The sequence below is a fragment of the Maniola hyperantus genome, chromosome 5, assembly GCF_902806685.2.
Source record: "Maniola hyperantus chromosome 5, iAphHyp1.2, whole genome shotgun sequence".
Classification (NCBI taxonomy): domain Eukaryota; kingdom Metazoa; phylum Arthropoda; class Insecta; order Lepidoptera; family Nymphalidae; genus Maniola; species Maniola hyperantus.
In genome coordinates, this window is record NC_048540.1 from 7,971,020 (window position 1) to 7,995,182 (window position 24,163).

Below are 24,163 nucleotides of genomic sequence, written 5' to 3' on the forward strand. Positions count from 1 at the left end.
TAGCGGATTTAAAGCGCTTTAATGAGAGTACTGAAAAAGATGCAGTGCAAACCACAGTCGCAGGTTTTTTTGAAAACTTATTAAATTATTTGTAAAACACCAACATTCGTCATCTACTTGGTACAGAGATAGCTTTCCTGGAAGTAGTCGATTGACGTACATTACTTTTACCCCGGAAGATCAAAGATTTCCCACGAGATTTTAAAAACCTAAATCCGCGCGGACGAAATTGATATCTCATCTCATATTATTACAAAGTTGACAGATATTACGGTCTATTTGAGGATTACTTTAGGAATACAGGAAGTATGTGGTAGACTCTCGCAGGATGGTCGTAAATCACATTACGATCCAAGCACGAGGACGAGGACCGAGGACGCTTAGAGAAAGCACATACACACAGACACACCTTTCTTAGTTTTAAATTTTCTCGTCCGAGAGATGTTGGCATTCAAAGCTCTTAGCCACAGTTGTTCACGAAGCAGTTGCAGGACCTCTACTCGGGCATCTTTTTACTCCGAGATCTGTCGCGCGATGACGGCATGATTTACTCCGTACCCCATAACGTACAACTTTGTAAACTTGTATAATGTGCTATTTGCAAACTTCTTAGAATCAATCTAAAGTCCATACAAAATGACTCCTCACGCGCCATTTTACCTCTATGGGTCAACTTTCATGTCAAAAATAGGATTGACCTTTAAAATAAGAACAGAAATCGAACTTTTGACATGAAATTGGACACAAAATGTCAAAATGGCGCGTGATGAACTTTACGCGTTATGTAGCCTTTTTCAAGTATGTGTATAATTTCAGGCAGCGTAGTAACGTGCGCCGAGTGCGGTCAGCGCACGATGGGCAACAAGCTGTCATCTTGTTCGTGCGCGCCCATACTGCGCAAGGCGTACCGCTACGAAGATAGCCCGTGGCAGAACTCACGCCGTCGTGATGGGCATCTATTGAGGTATCAGTACACCGTTAATATTCGGTTGCACAATATCATCATCGTCGTCATCAACCGACAGGCGTCCACTGCTGGACATAGGTCTCTTGTAGGGACTTCCACACGCCACGGTCTTGCACCGCCTGAATCCAATGGCTTCCTCCCTCCTGCTCCCTGCGATTCGTCTGATGTCGTCCGTCCACCTAGTGGGGAGTAAAATTATCGTGAAATACATTGACCACGTTCCGTAATTTGTTTATGAAGAAATATAACAACTGAGCTTCTGATTATCTCCGAAAAATCTATATTAAGTATATTTTTTAATTTCGGTAATGGTAGATGATCTTATATTATGAATAGTCTTAATAAATCAAGTGTCGTTATATCCGTTAAATTATTTAAACTCTACTGGCAAATGTTAATAAAATGATTACCTGTAATTTCTTAATATTTTCAACTATGCATATATTTTAATAATAGGTAGTATTTATTATTATTCATAACTTCCAAATTAATTTAATAAAGTAACTAATACTTAGATTATATAATACGATACACAAAAATAGCATTTAGTAATGTAAGTTTACGTAGTTGCGTATATAAGAGCATTTCGTAGCACATCGTAGCAGATCGTAGCAGTCCACCTCCTGAACGTCAGTCATCCTTATTGCTGAGGAACGCTTTTCTCGCACGATGTTTGTCAGCATTACCACAGAGGAAAGAAACGGAGTAGCATTAATAAACAATAGTTATTTGTTCAACAAGATGGCAAAGTTTGTTTTTGTTGTGATTGCCTAGTTTAAATCCCGAGCTAGTGAAGGATTCGAGCTAGGAAGAATTAGGTAAATTAGAATCCTGAGTCTAGTGAGGCATTCCAAGACACAAGAAACAAAAAACTTTGCTATCGCGTGATACATACAACTTTTCACTTCAATAGCGAGAAAATACAAGATGTAAAAGAAATATTTATTGAAACATTAAGGTATTTTTACATTTAGGTACATACTACTCATTTAATATTACCTATTAATTTAAATTTGAAGGATTTTTCTGCGTACACCATATTAATAAATATTCACAGTTGATAATAAGTCTAAATAAAGTGCAGATCATAAATAAAAAATTCAAGTAAGTAATAAAAAACCAGCGCAATTTTGAAGTTATAGTTATAAAAAACCAGCCAGCGGCACAGCCGACGCTACGGCTGGCCGGCGAACCGCGTGCGTCGTGCGTCTCAGTTTAGTCGAATTAAATGGATTGCGGTTACAGAATATCACAATAACATCTAATATGTATCTATCTATACATTAAAAATAATAAATAATAATCAAGTTAGTACTACTTACCTAGTAGAGTCTTTGCGATAGCTAAAAAATGATGTGTTTTTATTCTTTCTAATATTGTTCATACACACTGTACAGTAAACCATATTTACACTTTTATATTAAAACACTAGGTATTATAAAATTACATTTAAATACTATTTAAATTATTAAATTATTATCATTAACATTAAATTAAATGAAAACACGACGCGCGACGTGTACTGCAGCCCCTGAGCTTGAGCACAGGCCGAGCCGGTATAAACCGATTTCTCTCCGTACACGACGTAGCGCCTGTGCTTGAGGCACGTGTGTGCACGCACACACGTGCCTCAAGCTTGTTCTAGTGTACCTATCGTAGCGCGCTTGTATGAAGCTTTGACTCTGTTCCGTTTCTTTCCTCTGTGGTATTACATACATTTTTTTGAGATTAATTTTATGGCGAAACTTACGGTTTAGCTGGAAAAAACAAAAAACCTATTTTTTTTGTGAACCTTGAATGATTACGACGCATGGGCGAATTTTTATGTGACTTTTGAGACAACTTTTAGAACGTCAAAATGAAGGTATAGTCAGCGACAGGTTAAGATGGCAATCGGGGTGGATGGTAATTGGTATGCGGTAGGGGTCACCCCGCACACCCGAACTTCACCCGCTTTCGCCCGCACTGGGTTAGTGCGGGGGCTGTGCGGGTGTGTGAGGCGTTCCCTCTCCGATTGCCATCTAACGCGTACTATATAAGTATGCATGTACCAAAATTCAGCTTATGCTTTCTCATTCCGAGTTTGATCGCTAATTTGACTGGACTATATAATATAAGAGTTCCTTTTTTCTCTGGAGATACGGAATCCTAAAAAGATGGTAATATAGGTACCATTACATTACATATGTACATTAATTTACCAAGGTATGCGTAAATCGAATGTTGTTGCAGTTTCGTTATGAATCGTGGTTGTAGAAAACTAGTTCACATACACGAGTATCTAGTTTTATTTCAAGGTTAATATTATTAGCGGAATACTCATTTGTGTGATGATGTTTTGTACATTCCTACTTTGGTTACACCATTTCTGCTATGCATGTTCTCTACTAAATTATGTATAGAACTTCCCATGTGGCCTGCACGCAATCCCTGAAGAGACAACTGGGTCATCCGCTAATACGAAATAATGAAGTGAATGTCCTGTAACTTTAGCAATTTGCGCAATGATACCAAATATTTTTAAAGAACCTAACGATGAAACCTAAAAAATACAGCTCATACCTAAATCTGGCCACACAAACCAACGGATAACTAGAAAATTCTAAACTAAGAGTTCCTTGTGTAACTTAAAAATAGAAGTCACTGTAGAATAGAACAAGTAAACTACCTAATTGTTATCATACTCGTACTTGCTGCTGCCTGGGTGAAGAGAAATTATATTAAACTAGATAATGCCCGTGACTTCGTCCACGTGAGCTTAAAAATCTTTGAAAAGACCGACTGCTTTACGTATTCTCTAAGGCATGGGTGTGTCACCATTTTCAGGGCTTCTAATGATTTTTTTTTATAAAACCCAATCACTTTTTGGCGAGACCCGCTGCTCGATTGCGGTAGAATGACAGCTACAATGTCACGATCGCAATCACCTCTGATTGGTTGACGCTCGCTTACTATTGGCTACAAATTACAATGCATTGTTGCGACAAGAATCTCACAAATTTAGCCAACCAGAACAATTGAGATTGTAATAATGATTGATGCAGGTTTTACGAAATCGACCTACAGGTACCTAGAGTACGCAATGAAATGAATTTATTTATTTTATGTAGGACGTCTTGTGCCACTAATGACATTCTGAGAGAAGATCCGTGCTCACTAGTAAGCCGGCTATGGTTTGATGATGATGATGATGAGTGAGCGTAATTCCTTTTATGAGCCTTTGTTACTTGAAATTTACTTCTATTTATTTATTTCATTTACATAAATGTGGATTAGGTCACAACCAATAACTTCTTAATATGAATTATTCAAAGGAACCATCTGCTTGGGAACAATGCAGGTCTTTAATATATAGTCAGTCGTGTATCTTCCAGGCTCTGGGCTGAGGTGTTCCACGTGTCAGCCAGCGGTGCGGGCACCGTGAAATGGCAGCAGGTATCCGAAGACCTGGTCCCAGTTAACATCACTTGCATCCAGGACTCGCCGGAGTGCGTCTTTCACATCACCGCCTACAACTCGCAAGTGGACAAGATACTGGATGTTAGACTATTGCAACCTGGTACGTTTTATAATAACACTAGCTGCCCTGGCGAACTTCGTTCCGCCTAACAGTCGATTCAATTTTTTTAAATTTTTCTCTCCAAAAGAACCATCCTCGTACTTCAAGGAATATTATAAAAAAAAGAACTAGCGAAATCGGTTCAGCGGTTCTCGAGATTTGCGATGAGCAACACATTTTAGTGATTCATTTTTATATTATAGAATTAGGTTTAGTCCGCGACAGGTTGAGATAGCAATCGGGGTATGAGGTGGGGGGACGCCCCGCACACTCGCACGTCACCGGGTTAGCACGGGGGGCAAGCGGATGTGCGGGTTCCGTCCCCGATTGCCATCTGACTTGTCGCGTGCTATAGGCCCATAGGTATATGATGCTCGCAACTTCAACCGTGTGGATACAGATTTTCAAAAATCGTGGAGCATTTCTTTGATTTTCCCGGATAAAAATAGCCTATGTTTAATTTTAGGTAGACTATGTTGAGCAATTAATTTTAAAAGTGTATAAAGCTATGATCTCTATTTCAAATTGTAGCCAAATCGGTTCATCGATTGTGGCGTAAGGGAGTAAAAAACATCCTTACTTTCACATCCACACTTAATATCATAAATTCAAATGTGTGTCTGACTATCTGTCTCACAGCTTTGGCCCGTCTGTTTGACCAATTTTGATGAAATTTGGTACAGAGCTAGCTTGCATTCCGGGGAAGGATAAGGTTACTTTTGGTTCCAGAAAATCAAAGAGTCCCCCGGGTTTTCAAAAATCCATCCGTTCAATCGATGTGACGAAATTTGGTACAGAGATAGTATGCATCTCGGATAATATGGACTCGGGTTATTTTTTATCCTAGAAAATTAAAGAGTTCCTACGTAATTTTTAAAAACGTGGACGGAATCATGAGGTCATCTAGTGATCTACATATGTATCTACCTATCTAAAATTTTTGTACGATAAGCAAATTATTACCTGACACTAAAAACTGGCGTTTCTTATCTGTAACATTAAATTACGAATTTTAATTTTAATCTATTATTATGAACAACTAGCTGATGCCCGCAACTTCGTTCGCGGGGATAAAGGTTTTTAAAAATTCCGTGCGAACTCTTTGATTTTCCGGTATGAAAAGTAGCCTACGTGTTAATCTAGGAAATAATCTAGCTCCATCCCCAGCCAAATCCGTTCAGTAGTTTTTGCGTGAAAGAGTAACAAACATACACACGCACGCACATACAAACTTTCGCATTTATAATATTAGTGTGATTGTTAGCAAACATTTATTTTTTTATTTTTTATAAAGAATATTTGCCATGTTAAATGACTTATATTCCCCTTTCCTCTCCAACTAAGCGTCAAGCTTGTGCTAGGAGTAGGTACGACAATAGTGCAACGGGCGGGGTTTGAAGTTTGAACCGTCAACCTTTCGGTTTTCAGTCCACTCCGTTACCCGTTGAGCTATTGAGGCTCCATTGTAATTTATAGATACAAAAAACATGGCATTGCTTTGATACCTGCAACATCAACCAAAGTATTTTTCTCGGCAATGTAGTAGTGTTTTTTGAAAGTAGCATTGGCCGCCGCCTATGTAACCCAGTTTTAAATTTACACTAGAAGGTGCACGGATTATTATTAACCGAAATTCGCATATACGGGAAACTGAATATTGAAGCATTTTTAAATGGTACAATAAATATCAAAGCGCGCTAGCTAGGCGATAGTCATGAAAAGGCCTTATTATTTTTTAATGAGCATAGTTATTTCATAGATTACGAGCAAGTACAGTCAAATAAGAGTAACAGTCTATATTATGTTGTGGTATTTACTACACTGACTTGGTTAATTGGGGCATGTGCATATATACCTATAGGCATATAGTCTCCTTACGCGGGCTTCACAGTTTTTCTATTTATATGGACTGTGGGGCTGATGTTCCAACTTCGTTCGCATGGGCTTACTTCTTTTAATATCTAAACTTTTTGTTGGATGTTCTTTTCAGGTACTCGCATTGGACAAGCTTCTGAATGCTTCGTCTACTGGAAAGATCCAATGACTAACGACACCTGGGGGCTCAACTTTACCTCGCCTATAGATGCCAAGCAGTTCCGAGAATGCTGCGTAAGTTGCTTTATATTATAATTTCATCATTTTTCATGTACATCAAACTAGGACGTTATAGATCACAAAATTTCGTTTTTAAATCAGATAAATTAACACCAAATTTAAAAAAAAATCAGCATCGTTATAGTAAAATGCGGTACGTACAGTTACGCTAGAAATGCTGGATGTCGCATTTTTTTCTAAGTCAAGTACGCAAGGAACAAATTGTCATACTAAAATTCTCACGTGATATTATTATTCTCTCTGTTTCAATACATTTTACTAATATTTAGTCAAGATTTAATGAGGAAGAAATAAATACTTGAAGGGAAAATAAAAAGTTCATGATAACCATTACCAAGATGCTGCCATTTTATGATTTTAGTCACCATCATTCAAATTCTCACGTAAGGCATCCTCGAGCTACAGCTTGAAGTTGGAACCGCCGGGCAGCAAGCAGAAATTCAAGACCAAAAGGAAACCAGTCTCCACCCCGGCCAGTCCTAATCGATCAAGGTATTCTGTTTATAACATATTTCGTTTTAAGCTTTTCAAAAGAATATCACATCCGCGCACTGAAGATTTTATGAAGAGTTTTGCAGATGGAGGACATAACTTCCCAAAAATAAATTCTCGTCTTTTTGGCACTCATTTCAAAACTTTTCGACATTGTGGCTAACTTACTATAATATATTGTACACAATCTCTACAAAATTTTACTCAAGTAGCGTTAAGGAAGGGATATCATTTCATTTAGACCTTATTTGTTTAGAGATTGGGTAGGTACAACTGAATCAGCCATATCATCGATACAATATTATAAGTTAAGGCAACCTTTTTATTATCTAGGAAGGATAAAAATAAATAAATTCAAATCTATAATAGAAAAACTTACGATTGATGATTGATTTTTAATACAGCCTGACATATGGTCGTGAACCTCAGTGCACCTGCATGACACAAGAACAATATGCCAGATTAAGAGCTCAAGATCCACGATATCGTAAGTAATAAAGACCTATTTAATTAATTATTAGTTATCAAAAAAATTAAGAAGCTCTATATCGATGAATAATGATATGTAAGTACCTACTTCATACATTTAAACATATTACTTGAAACGGAGCGGCACGGACTATGGTTTACATACAGATTTAGGCCTTCCAATTTTAAAAGGTATTACTTTATTTTGACACTATGCACTGACATCAAGTACTTTTTTCTCACAGATTTGCCAAACTTTTAAAACATCTAAGAAACTCTCTACAGTGGAAATTACATTTTAGAAACTAATTGCATTCCTTTGAGACGTTTCACAATAGGTACATGCGGTGCGACGTTGCATCGCAAAAACGAAGTCGCAAAAATTTTGACATCGAAGAACGAGACATTAATCATGTTAGGTTCTATGTTTATCCGCCCATCTATCACAGCAGTTTTATTTAGAAAATATTAAAGGCATCAAACTGAAAATTTAAATACTTAGTTATAAGTAGGTATAGAAACACAAGGAACCGCGAAAAATTCCAAATTCGTTTTCAAATCACTACCCATATTACAAATGTGAAAGTATCTTTGTTTGTTGGTTTGTCTTTCTATCATGCCGCAATGGAATAACGGATCGAAGGATATTGTTTAAAACTTGGAAAGTGGCAAGGTTAATTTTATCCGGAAAATCAAAGAGTTTCCACGGGATTTAAAAAACATAAATCCATGCGGTCGAAGTTGTGGGCGTCAGCAAGTTACCTGTAAAGTGGGATATAAAAGTCAAACAGCATGTCTATAGAGTTTGACTACCAAGGAACATGTATGTTATTTTTGAACTAGGCTCCTCCACTCTGCCGCGTACAACTACACGTGCCATTGAAACAGATGCGGGCGCTGCCGGCGGCACGACTGGACGATCGGACAAAGTCGCGGCCGCTACCTCCTCCACGTCGCTGTACGACAACGTCACTGGCTCGCAGCCTGCGAACCAAGCGCCACCAAAACGTAAGATCCTTTTGTTTCATCATCATTATCATGATAAAATCATCGCCAGCTGGCTACTGAGCACAAGTCTCCTCTCAAAATGAGAAGGGTTCGTCCATAGTCTACAACGCTGGCCAAGTGCGGATTGGCAGACTTCACTCAGCTTTGAGAATACTATGGAGAACTGTCAGGCATGCAGGTTTCCTCACGATGTTTTCCTTTACCGTTAAAGCAATATTCAATTACTTAAAACTCGGAAAGTTAGAAGTGCGTGAAGAAGTGCGAGGCGGACGTCTTAATCACTAGGCTATCACGGCTTTTATCTTTTTTTCAATATATTTATATACAAAATTGATAACCTGGAACAGCTATACACCGAGCGTTAAGGTAGACTGACTGGGATTAGTCCACAAAGAGAAAAACTCATGTCCAAAATCATGGGAGAAAGATCGCTTTTCTTGAACATTTACAGAGAGGAGCCCAATTTTATTCTCATTCCCTAGATTAGTGTCAAAAGGGAGAATTGAAAGCAAAAGAGCTCTAGCGAGGTAATTCGCTAACTCAGTGCTAAAATTAAACTCAAAAACTCAAATTCAAATCATTTATTCAGATTGGGTATCTGGGATTGGGTCACTTGCTGAATTTGCAATACAATGATGTAGTGGTGATGATTACGTAAACTTAAAATTAAAGTAGAGTGATTCAAATCATTGAATGAAAGCCACCAAGGATATTTTTATTTAAACGAAATGTTATTTTTATATGCCTTAATGGAGCAGCAATGTAGAACCAGTCAATGTCAAATGAGCTTAATGGTTTTCATTCAGTGATGATTACTAAGCTCCCCGCTGGTCACCAAAGATGCAAATGGTTGGACGATATATAAGGGTGGACAGGGCTTACTTACCCGAACTTAAAAGCAGCGGCTTTACAGAAAGAAGGCGCTTTTAAAGAAGCTTTAGGTATGATGACAGCCAGACTTCGTTTCGAAGACGGCACGCGGCACGCAACAAAATTCATGATCTTTCTCCATGCATTGTTATTCTTTTCTGTGTGACCCGTTCTCAATAGTGGGCCAGCGATAGGTTGATGATAAACCCATAATAGGCTATGTCTTATTGGTCTTTCCCTTCTCTTTGCCAACTCTTCAAGATTTGCAGGGTTTGTGCAAACAATTTGTCCAATATATTCTAAGATTGTCAAAGTTGAAAGCGGTTATAGTCTAGTGGTTAAGATGTCAGCCTCCTAGTCAGGGGGTCAAGGTATTGATCCCAGGCACGCACCTTTAACCTTCAGACCTTCAGGAGATAGTAAACATAATATGCATGCCACAAACTTGTCACTAACGTACCGACTCCCTACCGGCGGTACTAGTTCTACCTAGTACCTACCTACTGCAAAGTAAAATAAATAAACGTAAAATACTTAACGAAATCATGACATCACGCTTTCACTGTAGCACCCTAAAGATTACCTTGCTAGTTCACCTAATCTAAGGTTAAATACCAATGATTTCATTGCAGTGTGCGCACTGCAGTTTCTGCAATATTTTACACATTCAAAACGTGTCAGAAACCATAATTAAACCTAATGAATATCTTTTTTTCAGCGGCAGCACGTCAAACGGAGACGCAGCCACCGTCACGACCTCCAAAGTCACAAGAGACTTCAACTATGACTACAAATACTTCGACAGCTCCAAAAACCGTTACTGCCTCAGTGGGAACACACGGCACAAATGTAAGTTGCATATGGCTGTTAAATGGTAACTTATAACGTAATAGGACGTAACTTATGTAATGTGCAGTTCTATTCTTAGGAGTTTAAATGGATATTCTAATAGGTGCATATTTGACTAGTTACTTAGTGATTGACTGCAAGCACAACTAATGGTATGTGACGACACAGTCAGACTATCATGGTAGGAGCATGACATAGTTGGTTTCTACGTGAAATTGTACCGGAAAAAATTGCGATAAATTTTTACACGAACTCATGAGTAACACAAAATAAATAAAGACTGGGCTAGAAATAGTATTTCTACGTAACTTGTGCCAAATGGTTAATCTCATGTTTAAGCTGAAAATCTGGAAAGTTAGAACTTGCACAGTAGTTGTGGTAGGTCGGACTAATTAGTTGTCACAATTGGTACTGAAACCTTGACTCTTTATGCACGGCATCCGATCTGAATCCACTCCTAATCCGAGAATCCTTGATCTGCCGTCTACCGTAGCCGTATTACTATTATTATATGAGAGGATGCACATACGAATTTTGTTTTCCGAAGTCAAGAATATCTTCAATACGGATTATTATTGTTCAAGGATCGAATTAACCGAATTATTATAATTCATGTTTCAGATAAATGAAGAGTCACAAACCACTACTGGTCATAGCAGCCAGCATGGACAAGATCTAAAGTCGGAAGGCGTCCAGGCCGGTGGTACTCTCACAACCTCTAAGTCTTCTGCCACTTCCACACGATCCAAGGAGCATTTACAGCATATGCCTAAGAGCGTTGATTACGGGGATGGGAATGAATCTGTGAGTAGATAATTTTAAGTAAAATTAACCTGTTCATTATTCTGCTTGCATGAAAGTACTTAGGTACTGAATACTGATAGACAACATGTATCAAGTTAAAAGAAGCCGCTGGCTTCAGGCAGCGCAAGACCGTGGCGTATGGAGGTCCTTAAAAGAGACCTATGTACAGCAATGAACGTCTATAGATTGACGACGATGGGTCTTATGTTAGTAATTTTTATCCATCTAACTCAGGAGTAGAGTGTTGATAATATGTTCTACGAATCATGGGTTCCAATAATTTAGCAAACTATTCATTCGATTTTTTAGTGGTTGAGCTATGAAAGGTAGCAGACAGACACGCTTTTGATTTTATAATAATACTAGACGATGCCCGTGACTTATTCCGCGTGGATTTGGATTTTAAAAATCCCGTGGAAACTATTTGGTTTTCCGGGATAAAAACTAGCCTATGTCCTTCTTCGGGATGTAAGCTAACTCTCTACCAAATTTCATCAAAATCGATTGAACTGTTAGGCCATGAAAAGCCAGCTGACAGGCAGACAGAGATACTTTCGCATTTATAATATTAGTATAGTATGGATTTTTGTTTCAGTCCCGCGAGCAAGACAGGCACACGATGCACAACCACAACGTTATCAACAACAACACTTCTGGCTCTCGCCGTACGAAGTCCAAGAGTACAGAAGATATGAATATGGGTAAGAGATTGAAATTATAAGCATAAATATAAAGAAAATAAAGACAACTAGATAGCAGTCAGTGGGGAGTGCCGGCAGAAGAGAAAACTTCAAACTGTAAAATAATTAGGTACTGTTAGGAAGTATTCTGACTACCGAAAGCACACTTTCATTAAAAATTGAACCTTAAATAGTGTTAATAGGTTGTGTTAAGCTACTAAAATTAGAATGTCGGTGACGTAACCTAGAAGATTTTATCGATCCCAAAATCACATCATAACAGCTATCTGCATGCCACCCATTCCGTCCAGTAGTTTCAGCCGTACGATGATAGATCAGTGAGTCAGTCAGTCAGGCAGTCAGTAAGTCAGTCAGTCAGCTTTTCCTTTTATATATTTAGTTTTATCAGTGTACGTAAACAATATCATACAAATTATAACTGCTGACATATGTTTTTATTTAGATTCAAGTACTCTGAAGCGAATGTTGAAACCAATGCCGTCGATGGAGAGCCCAGTGACGTCACCAGAGATGGGTCGTCGTCGGTACGGCGGTGCTGGGCCGTGCCCGCCGACATGCGGGGCGCACGGCCACCGCCACCAGCAGCACATGCACCACGGACACTACGCTCATGTAGTGAATAACAACACTCGGCAGGGGTCGCAGAGATACTCTTCGACTAAGTGAGTGCTTCAAATTGAAACCTTTGAGTTTACTCGTTTCTAATGTAAGTTTACTCCTTTCTGTTCACCAGAATAAGAAAATATTAATTTTTACCAAAAACAGGTAGAGTTTTAGGATAGCCAACGTAGCACAACTTTTCCGTTTGGCGAAAGACAGAAAATTATATGCCGAGATGACGGCCACCCATCAATAGTGGAGATACACGAGAAAAAGAAGTAGACTGGAGGATTAGAGTTAATAGGTTCGCTTAACTCTCTTGCTGCGGCACAAGCTGCCATACCTCATAGCGAGGTGTGAGATAGGAGGCTATTTTCTCTGGTACGAGTCCAATGAGCATCATGCAAGGGGATACATGTGTTCGTGAGACATCACGGAGCCTTCCAACATGTACTGAGAGTGGCCTACGAGCGGTTTCACGGGGTAAAGTCCTATATAACCCGATGTCTTTCCCAGGACGTCGACTTCGGGTATCTAAGAAGATTTCCCGCCTGTTAGAAAAAAGCTTCACTAAACTCTAAGACCCTATGCACATGGTATTTTTGCTACGTGCATACAACGTGCGTTTCGCGAACATGCGTTCACAACACGTTTTCAGTTAACGGAAGTACATGTAAAATAGGTGGATAAAGAACCTCATTTGGCAGAAAATATTATTCGCGCATCCTTACATCTAGCACGCAATGGCGACTCCACTGCTTTTCAATGACGCAAATAAATAAACATATTAACTTTCTCAATTTTAAATACTTAGGCGCCATCTCCACGGCCGAGTGCCACTAAATTCGATACAAGGCGATATTATCGCGGTGATACGACGAGTGATACTGGACGAGTATAACGTCACGGACTTGTCACGTCTCGCGATGAAACTGCCACGTTACCACAGAGGAAAAACGGACGTTATGCCACAGTTGTGAGGCCCAACAAGGCGTTGCGGTCACGTCACACGGCGATGCGTTGCGGTCTCGTGGCGTTTCGTTGCGAGTCGCGACAACACACTGGCGGAATCATCATTGTACTGTGGAGAATGGAGATTATCCGACGATACTAGGACAGACTCGTTGCAATTTTTTTCTTGTCCGTGGAGATGGCACCTAAGTAGAAATGACACTTCTGTGTAGTCGTGGCGTGGGTGTGGGTGCGGCGCCAAGCGGCTATCCGGGACGTGGGCTTTACTTGGAGCTGGGTGGTGGAGAACGAGACCTCTCCCCGCCCTCTGACAACGTGATGTTTGACAATCAGTGCTACGCCACAACGCCATCGTCATCCAACGGAAACTCGGACCAGGAGCCGTGTCAACGCCGTGACAGAGATCCGCGTCAACATCACCATGGAGTAAGTTATCATCATGATCAACCCAACGCCGCGCCGGCTCACTACTGAGCACGGGTCTCCTCCCAGAGTGAGAAGGGGTTTGCCACGCTACCCAAGTACGGATTTGGTAGACTTCACACACCTTTGAGAACATTATGAAGAACTTTCAGGTGTGCAGGTTTTCTCACGATGTGTTCCTTCACCGTTAAAACAAGTGATATTTAATTATTTAAAACGCACATAACTCCGAAAAGTTAGAGGTGCCTGCCCGGGATAAAACCCCCGACCTTCGAATAGGAGGCGGACATCTTAACTACTAGGCTATCACAGCTTAAGTGCCGCAAAGCTTCAAAAAAGTCTAGCCTTTAAAAGGTAGCCTATATCCGCATACGGTGTGCAAGCTTCTGTACCAAATAGAAGATGCAATAATTTCGTCCAACTGAAATTGTTTTTTATAAATCCCGTGGTAACTGTTTATCTTTCTAAGTCAAAAAGCCTATGTCCATCCCCGGGATTCAAGCTATCTTTGTACCAAATTTCGTCAAAATGGATGGACCGTGAAAAGCTAGCAGACACACAGATTGACATACACACTTTCACATTTATAATATTAGTATGGAAATACGGATTTATTAGGTAGAGTACATAACAAGTCGAGATGGCAATCGGAGAAGGAACGCCCCGCACAACCACACAGCCCCCGTGCTAGCCCAGTGCGGACGAGTGCGGGTAACGTGCGGGTGTGCGGGGCCTCTCCCACCTCATACCCCGATTGCCATCTCAACCCGGTTTTTGTTTTCCAAACAGCAAAAGCCCTGTCTATCGCGTCAGGCTTCTCAGTCCAGTGCAACACCAGCCCCCGGGTCACCCACGTCACGGTTACTACTTGAATACGAGATGCACCTTCGCAACACACTAGCTAAGGGTATGGATGCAGAGAGCTATAGTCTACACACGTTTGAGGCTCTGTTGAGTCAGAGTATGGAGGATTTGGGTAAGAAAAAAAACCTCAATTTAAATTAGAATATTTTATTTACTTTTTACAAGTATTAATAACTCATATAAAAAAGTAAGAATTTTAAATAAAAATGCATAAATGCAATATTATTTTTTGCTTACCTAAATTTATAGACTCACTGGAAGTATTTAATGCCTCTTGTGATGTCCTTAAATAGTTAGAATTATGATACAAATATTTTTAATACAATCATAGTCTAGAACGTTAAATGATCTCAGATTAAAAAATCATGATAAATTTTTGAAAATAAATCTGTGACCGGTAAGTATATTAATGACTAAAATTTTAATAAAATTGAATTTAAATCCCATTAAATAGTACCTTCTTTTATTTAGGGCTACGAAATATTGTCAATATTTTTTTGATTCTTACTACTTTTTCTTATTTGTAGGAGAATTTACGGCTTTGGTGAGACTGAACTCCATTTAAATTCATTTTTGTGAAATACAGTGATATCATTTTTGTAGTATTTTGTACTAATACTTACTGTACTTTATCTCCCAGAATACAATGACAACATGCCACCGTCGAATCAGCGAAGCCCATATCCACCTCGTAGAAGTAAGTGGGCAAAACTGAACTGAAATCGTTGATTAAGTATTCTACTCGTTGATTATAGAATAGTAGGTATAATACGCGACATGTCGAGATGAGAACCGAGGTGGGGACCACAAGGGGGATGACAGATTATGTACAATTCCCTCAGAACAAATACCTTTAGAAGTAGCCCTAACGGCCCGTTCACACATGGGAGTCCGTTTTACTGGTACGTTTTTAACGGATACGTCACAAATTTATGCTCTGTTCACACATAGGCACCGTATAACGTTCAACGGATCCGTCATTACTGGATGCGATGTGTGAACAGAAATCTCGCAGTATACCGCCGCTATTCTACAAGGATGGACGCTGTCGTGTTGTATTGGTACTATCGTCGGAGAAGGAAGATTCGACGTTATTGGCAGCATCCACTTATGACCCTTAGATTTAGAGAGGGTGCTAACAGTTTACTTATGAGTCAGTTACGAGGTGATGAATCGAAATTTTTCAATTACTTTCGTATGTCAATGTCTACTTTTGATGAACTTCTTAAACTATTGGCAAAGGATATAAAAAAGCAAGATATTCGTTAGAGAAAAAGTATCTGCCCACACACAGTATCTATCCGTTAAAATTCTACGTATTTCCGTTCCGTCCGTCCAGTATTCAATGACAAAACGGAATGTAATTTTTTTACGGAACGATATTTTTTACTGTATACAGAATACTGTGCCATGTGTGAAGTCGCTCATACAACTACATACGCCATCCACGAAAAAAAAAACGTACACGATAAAACGGAACAGTAAAACGGAGACATGTGTGAACCGGCCGTTATGTGACTCTTACTGTTAAAACGAGATAGCTAAATGCATTTAAGCTCTTATAAGAACGTGATAAAATGATTGTTTTTGTCCTTATCACCGTGGCCACTTTTTGTTGTTTGTCAAAATGTATTTGTACGTGAGATCTTGACAAACAACGTGAAGTGAGGTTATGTTGACTCAAGTATTTTACAGATCCAGGACACGCACCTCTAACTTTTCGGAGTTATGTGCGTTTTAATTAATTAAATATCACGTGCTTTAACGGTGCAGGAAAAAATTTTGAGGAAACCTGCATGCCTAAGAGTTCTCCATAATGTTCTCAAAGGTGTGTGAAGTCTACTAATCCGCTCATGACCAGCGTAGTAGTATATGGCCAAAACCCTTCTCACTCTGAGAGGACTGAGCCGGCGATGGGTTGATCATGATTATGATAAAGAGCGGTTATCTCGTTCTCGTATCTAGTCTGAAGCCACCTGCGTACCTGACAATCCACCGAAAAATAAATAAAAATCTTATAATATAAAAATGAATCACTAAATGTGTTGGTCATCGCAAATCTAGAGAACAGCTGACCCGATTTCGCTAATTCTTTTTATAATATTCCTTGAAGTACGAGGACGGTTCTTACGGAGAGAAATTTTTGAGAGAAAACGGAAAATTTGAATCAACTGTTTGGCGGAACGAAGTTCGCCAGGGCAGCTAATAAATAAATAAAATTAAAATAAAATACAGTTTATTCATTTCAGACCTTCGCCAATACGTTGTTATAATATTTGCATATAGACTAAGTTAGTGCAATTTAAAAATAATTAAAACTAAAAACAAAACTGACGTCAATTTAAATACATGCCGATTGCACGCATTGCCGCGATTGCTGCACTGGGCAACTATACTCCGCGACAGGTCGAGATGACAATCGGGGAGGGAACGCCCCGCACTATAAGAACATATTATATGTATCTAGTGGCTCAGTAAGGGGCAGTCAGGCTATTCACTAACAACCCTCAGTATGGTGCACATGGTGTTAGTCCTCCCCCTCACCCTGCGCATTAGCGATGCGACTCTTTAGCACATGACTTAATAAAAGCCGTCCGTGTGCGTCACAGTTACGTGCACACACGTATGCAAACCTCGCCGATTCTTAATAGGACTGATTAAAGAAGTGACTAACTTTTCTCGCCTCTGGGCAAAGAATTGATCAACCATCTTTTTTAGGGCCAGCTTCCCAATGTTCCGGTGGAGGTAGCCGCTCTTCAACATTGCCTTTACCACATCGCCTAGGTGTAGAAAGGCAGCACAGTGCTCGGAATGATCGGGACGGTTACTACAGGTAATTTTTCATTATCCGTAAGATTAGTTCAATTTAAAGAAAGAAAGAAAACCTTTATTTAAAATTGCGCTACACAACCAGTTTCACCTAAAGAAAAATGTTTATTTTATAAGTTGCGCCACCCATCACGTCATGTTATAGAAAGAAAGACAAAAAAAGTGTTTATTTGGTGCCACAGAAAGTACCTACTACCTACAGATAAAAAAACCGGTCAAGTGCGAGTCAGGCTCGCGCAATGAGGGTTCCGTACTACAGTCGTATTTTTTCGACATTTTGCAGGATAATTCAAAAACTATGGTACATAAAAATAAATAAAAATCTGTTTTAGAATTCACAGGTCAATCCCTTTCATATGATACCCAACTTGATATAGTTATCTTACTTAGAAAATGGAAAATACTAATTATTAGTTCATGACCACAATTTAATTTTTTTTGTGTGATCTAACCCTAAATTCACGGTTTTCAGATTTTTCCTCAAATGTCAGCTATAAGATCTACCTGCCTGCCAAATTTCATGATTCTAGGTCAACGGGAAGTACCCTGTAGGTTTCTTGACAGACAGACGGACAGACAGACAGACAAAAAAGTGATCCTATAAGGTTCCGTTTTTCCTTTTGAGGTACGGAACCCTAAAAATAAAAAAAACCACTCAAAATAAGATGCGTGGTATTTAGTACTAAAATGGACTCCACTCAGCATTTGCTGCGCCTTTGGCGGAAACACAGGCACATCGCTGGTCTCCCGTGGAGCCAGAAGTTATAGTTATAGGCAGTTGGTTACATTGGGCGCTTCCTGCGCATTGTCTTCGGAAGCGCCGGGATAAACTGTGTCATGTGTGGCACAACCCAAAAAAAGGTTTCAGCTCAGTATAATGCTGTAGGTATGCTTTAGGTCATTCCGTAGGTAGGTTATTCCGTCGCCTCAACGACTTGGGTATTAAAACTATAGCCTCCAAGTAGAAGAAGCGCCATAAATAGTGTCATATTGTGTGGCACAATCAGAATTTTTTTAGCTCTATGCGAATTATTGTAACCTTGAAGACATTTTGACCGGACTATAATATAATATATTTGATATTATATATTGATATTACATTCCATAGATTTAAAGTCCCATATAAATTAAGAAAAACTTACCAAAGGTTAACAGTACTAACATGTTTGTCTCATATTTCATTTAAGCAAATTTTATAAACTACTAGCTGATGCCCGCGACTTCATCCGCGTGGATTTACGTTTTTCAAAATCCCGCGTGAACTCTTTGATTTTCCGGGATAAAAAGTAGCCTATGTCTTAATCCAGGGTATAATGTATCTCCATTCCAAATGTCAGCCAAATCCGTCCAGTAGTTTTTGCGTGAAGGAGTAACAAACATACACACACACTAACACACACACACATACAAACTTTCGCCTTTATAATATTAGTCGGGATAGTACCTATTTATTACCTATTATTATAAAGTAACTCATTATAAACTATACTTATTTATTATAATTAACTCATTTTAATCTATACCTATTTATTATAAAGTCACTCATTATAAACTCAGGAAATGAATGGTTAATCTGGGTAGGTTTCGTGGTATCGATTATTTATCTATATCACAGTATATATTTATAAAAGGAAAAGGTGACTGACTGGGCTGACTGACTGATTTATCAACTCACGGCTCAAACTACTGGACGGATCCGGCTGAAATTTGGTATGCAGATAGCTATTATGACGTAGACATCCGCTAAGAAAGGATTTTTGAAAATTCGTGTAGTCCACGCGGATGAAGTCGATGGGATTATTATATTATATGTGGAAAAGGCACTGAGAGGAAAAGGTGGCATGTGATAATCCTATTTGTCCCTAATCCAAATCGTATAATATAATAATGCTATCAAGCCTTACATAGACACTGTCTTCCTCACTGGTCTTCCTGTTCAGTGAGCTTGTTATCTGGTGACCGGTAGAACTGTAGGTTATCAAGCGTATTAATCTACAACGACCTAGCTACCTATTCTGAAAGCGTATGTGTATAAAGTAATAATAATAATAATCATCAGTGATTTCTATAGTTTTTTGTATATTAAAAATATAATATACAATAAGTAATATTTTGTCCGTCGCAATTGGTAACTGCTTTTTCACTACATATTTTGTCTGATTGAGTTAAAATTGTAGACATAATATTATGACATGACATGATGATGACAATAGATGATTATGGTACCGTTAAGCATTTCTGATGATGATGGAGGTGTGAGAACATTAGACCTCCAGGATAGCATATTGCATGGCAGTCGAACTAGAATTTATAAATATCCTTTGCTTTCATGAATACTTTAAAAAAACAGGATGACTAGAGCCGGACGATCGAGATGGATTCTTATGAATACTTCATAATGGAATATGGTAGGACAGTTGAGTTTGGACTTACGTTTTGTTTTTATCATAAGTACGTTTCGGCACACAATATTTCTATTTATTCTATGTATTTATTAGATCTATTTGCCGAACAGAATCGGCTGTTGGTAAAGCTAGCCCCTTTTGTAGAACGTTTGCGTTGGTATGAATAAATTTACCGAAGTTCAATATAGGTCGCAATTTGAAGTAAATTCATCACCGTAATAATATGAATATCTAAACTTGCATTTAGATATAGCACGAGTAGATATCCAACCAAAACTTCTCGTATAATATAGGTCTTGGTCTTGTTCACTTATTTGTAAAATATTTAAAATAGGTTTTATGCTTATCACTTGATTATTTCTTTTTAATCTGTGCTTTTGTTAAAACGTGCCATTGTTCTAGCGACCGCAACGAGCTGATGAGGGAACGAGAGAGAGACCGGGAGCGCGATAGAGGGTATCTCAGCGATCACAATACGAGGTTTGTTTACATTCTTAGTGAGAAAAGAATAAGATGAACACTAAGCTTTAAAAGGTAGTTTGAAAGACATTTACCATAATACTTTAACGTTTGTAAAATTATAATAAGAATAACTTTTTTCCGTAACCTCTGTGTAGATTTAGTTAGGATTTTCACCCTCACCATCTGGGTGTCTGGTGCACTTCGACCGTCCGCTGCGCCTGATCCTTCTTTCCACGCACGTGCAAACTGTGGAACCAACTCCCATCGGCGGTGTTCCCACTAGATTGTAACATGGGGTTATTCAAGGGGCGGACCAACAAATTCCTAAAAGGCCGGCAACGCATCGGCGGCTCCTCGGGTGCTGCAAATGTTCATGGGCGGCGGTAATCACTTAACATCAGGTGACCCGCCTGCTCGTTTGCTCGCTATATCTATTTAAAAAAAAAGATTTAGTGTTTTAAAAATTCCAGACGAATCTTATGTTCCTCCAATAGTAAAGTATTATTATTCCGTCACCAGTAGGTAGGTACACAAGTTATCACAATGCTTTTTGTTAAGATCAGTTCATTGGTTAAGTCGTGAATTATTCAATTTAATTTATTTCTAAACAAAAATGTGATTCTTTAGTAATTTATATACAAAAGAACGCTTAGACACGCGTAAAGGTAACTAATTGTGTTACGAGTGTCACGAGAAAGGAACATACCTACATGTGTGCTTAGGTATAAGACCGAACTACCTGCCAAATTTGACGATTCTAGGTCAACGGAAAGTACCCTGTAGGTTTTCTTGACAGACACGACAGACGGACAGACAGACAATGAAGCGATCCTATAAGGGTTCTTTTTCCTTTTGAGGTACGGAATCCTAAAAAGTTAATAAATATGAGTTTAGTGGGTAGGTATATATAGTTAAGCTAATTTACAGATAAATAGCAATTATAATGCGTAAAATTTAACTCCTCATGTGTCATTTTAACTTATTTTAAAGGTGAACCGTAATCTTGACATGACAGAATGACCCATAGAGTTAAAATGGCGAGTCATTTTGTACGGACTATACTATAACGTTGTAAATGTTTGATAGCCGTTTTTCATTTTTGGAATCACAAAATAAATTTATTTGCAGGGACCGTATTAGAGATCGTGACCAAGGCTACCTCAGTGATCATCAATCAAGGTAAGTCACATCTTTATTAAATTAGATTCAACTATCCGATCCTTGGGGTATCAGTTTTTAAGTAAACAAAATTTATGTAATATTATTTTGTATAACAAACAAAAGTTATCACTGGATTTAACGAGATTTCATTCAATAAATTCCATTTAAGGATACAACTATGACGTGAAGTCTACTTCTTCAATTCAATTCAATTCAATTTACTTTATTGCGAATTTGGGTTAGTTTACAGATCTTAAAGATATTATTAGTGTACGTCCAAATTTTCTACCTTGCGGCATGCAATGATACAATAAAACAAATTACATTAAATGACATTAACATAACATACATACACATTAAACTATTATTTACAGATACCTAGAAATATTATTTTTGTCCGAGTCATTTCCTATGTCTTCTTCTTATGTAATCGTTCACAGAGTAATAGTTTTATTCCATTAAAAATTTAAATAATTTAGCTTTAAATGTAGGAGCTTCGCACTTATAACATCTTTGGGTAAATGATTATAAAGTATTGGCCCTGTACAGAAGAGTTCCATTCGTCAATTATTGTAATGTTTTCGCATTATGTTACTTAAAATGTGATATTTTCTTCCTAACTACTATTGCACGCCATTTATTACTTGAATATTTTCCAAATATATTTTACACCACTTTACGTACAATATTTTTCCATTAATAAGATTTTCTTCTTCTTATTATTATTATGTTTCGTGACTTTCAGTAGTGCCACATCAGCAAAAAGATTTTAGTAGAAGTTGAAATTGTTATTTGTTATCTACTGAACCGGCAAAAGTTTTGTCTGATACGCTGAAAATGCCTAGAACATTGAAAGGTTAATAAACATGAAAGGTGGCAGCGAGCAGCAAAAATACGCATAAGTACCATGAAGATATCACAAAATTTAATTATTTTAAGGTCATAGTAATAATGTGTTAAGGCGGAGACAGCGTTACACAATACTTATGCGAGGGCCGACTCGTAATTTAATAAAATATGATTCGCTATGAGTAAAAGCGTAAAAACTTGTAGGAAGCTTAATTTTCCAATATTTTCATATACCTACTTAGTATTTACAGTTACTTAATCTTAAATTGAATACTATATTGCAATGCAAGGAGAGATGCAACAACGCTCTCTTAGCGATCAAAACACTCGTTCAGTTTGCATACGAATTAAATGTACATAATATAGATACCTTAGTATAGTACGAGATGACATTCGGGGTATGAGGCGGGGGACGCCCCGCATACCCACACACGTCACCCTTGCCCGCACCGGGTTAGCGCGGGGGCTGTATGTGTATGCGGGGCGTTCCCTACCCGATCGTCATCACGATCTGTCGCATACTATACTTAGGTGTCTATGTATGTCTCGGCAAACGGTGAAGAAATCATCTATCAAACTCGTACACTCGCTCATAAGCCCAGTGACAAAACTATATTATCAACTACGCATTCGCTTCTCGTTGCTCGTCAACTCGTTTGTAGTTTTTAGTCAATTCGTTTTTTGCTTGACGTAGGTGGCCTTAATAGGGAGAAATTGAAACATTGGATAACATGAAACCTAGTAGAAAAATTAAACATTTTCTTCACTTAAAATACTAGTCGCTTTAGTTAGATATTATAATTTTAATAAAATAAATTCAAACTAAACAGGCTGCTAAAACCAACAAGCCGCGTTTGATTAGACATCTTAGGAAAGCTTTTTCGAAAAACTATTTAATCCGGTGGAATTAGAAAAGGATCGCACCATTTGGAATTCTATTAGAGAACGTGAGCGTTTATAGGACAGTCTTCGCTTCGGGGCCCTACTTGGCCCGTTTGCCCCAGATTTTGCCCCTGTTTAGATAAGCCGGCGTATAATAAAAATATTTGTGCTACACGTGACACGTCGAATAGTCTCGTCGTAACCATTTCGAAGAAGTGGATCAACTCATTTCATGAACTCTTTTGGTCGTTTTTATTTGAACCGATTTTTCTAGTTGAGTTATCGTGAAATGTAATCTAAACATCATTAAGAAAATGGAAATATCAGTAAATAAAATTTTGCTGTACGAGATAGGACCAAGCTGGCGCATAAAGAGCGTTGTGTGGCGCATAAGCGGGAGGTTCTGGGTTCAATTCCTTGCAGGGGCAATTTGGTAATTTATAAGTTCTAAATTGTGTCTGGTCTGGTCTGGTAGTAGGCTTGTCCTGTTTTTACCTAGTTACTACCTTACTTACCATGCCACTAAGCGATTTAACGTTTTGGTACGATGCCGTGTAGAAATTAACCGATAGGTTACTTCTTCTAAGTTAGCACGCTTCCATCTTAGATAGCATTATCACTTACCACCGGTGAGATTGCAGTCAAGGACTAGCTTGTAATGGAATAAAAAATAAAAGAATGTCAAGATTATGAGAAAACGATTAAAATATCTTGTCATTTTTAAGCAAAACGGGAAGAGCCATATCCGTTCCCAATTAGACTGTGAAGTTAAAAAGATGTTTTATAGTTGACCTGCCCTGGTTCAGCAGCACAGGTGGGCTTACCTAGTCCATTGACAAAATGAATGTGTTATAATATGTATTACTATACAATGATATACTTT

General features: G+C 38.5%; 1 protein-coding gene across 22 annotated transcripts in view; it reads left to right on the forward strand.

Annotated features, from left to right (window-relative positions):
• Window positions 1–24,163, forward strand: part of sif (still life) — a 157,293-nt gene that overhangs the window by 16,177 nt on the left and 116,953 nt on the right. For 12 of the 22 annotated variants that reach the window (XM_069498882.1, XM_069498884.1, XM_069498881.1 and 9 more), the window contains 16 exons: window positions 817–964; window positions 4,327–4,526; window positions 6,517–6,635; window positions 7,003–7,133; window positions 7,538–7,620; window positions 8,445–8,609; window positions 10,198–10,328; window positions 10,950–11,132; window positions 11,728–11,833; window positions 12,276–12,495; window positions 13,618–13,831; window positions 14,618–14,804; window positions 15,333–15,389; window positions 17,411–17,525; window positions 20,329–20,406; window positions 21,517–21,567. In XM_069498882.1, the coding sequence (XP_069354983.1) occupies window positions 855–964; window positions 4,327–4,526; window positions 6,517–6,635; window positions 7,003–7,133; window positions 7,538–7,620; window positions 8,445–8,609; window positions 10,198–10,328; window positions 10,950–11,132; window positions 11,728–11,833; window positions 12,276–12,495; window positions 13,618–13,831; window positions 14,618–14,804; window positions 15,333–15,389; window positions 17,411–17,525; window positions 20,329–20,406; window positions 21,517–21,567 (2,150 nt within the window). In that variant the 5' untranslated portion in view covers window positions 817–854. Of the gene's footprint in view, window positions 1–816; window positions 965–4,326; window positions 4,527–6,516; window positions 6,636–7,002; window positions 7,134–7,537; window positions 7,621–8,444; window positions 8,610–10,197; window positions 10,329–10,949; window positions 11,133–11,727; window positions 11,834–12,275; window positions 12,496–13,617; window positions 13,832–14,617; window positions 14,805–15,332; window positions 15,390–17,410; window positions 17,526–20,328; window positions 20,407–21,516; window positions 21,568–24,163 lie in introns of those variants that run through there. The other 10 variants (XM_069498887.1, XM_069498888.1, XM_034968898.2 and 7 more) reach the window with 6 other exon arrangements.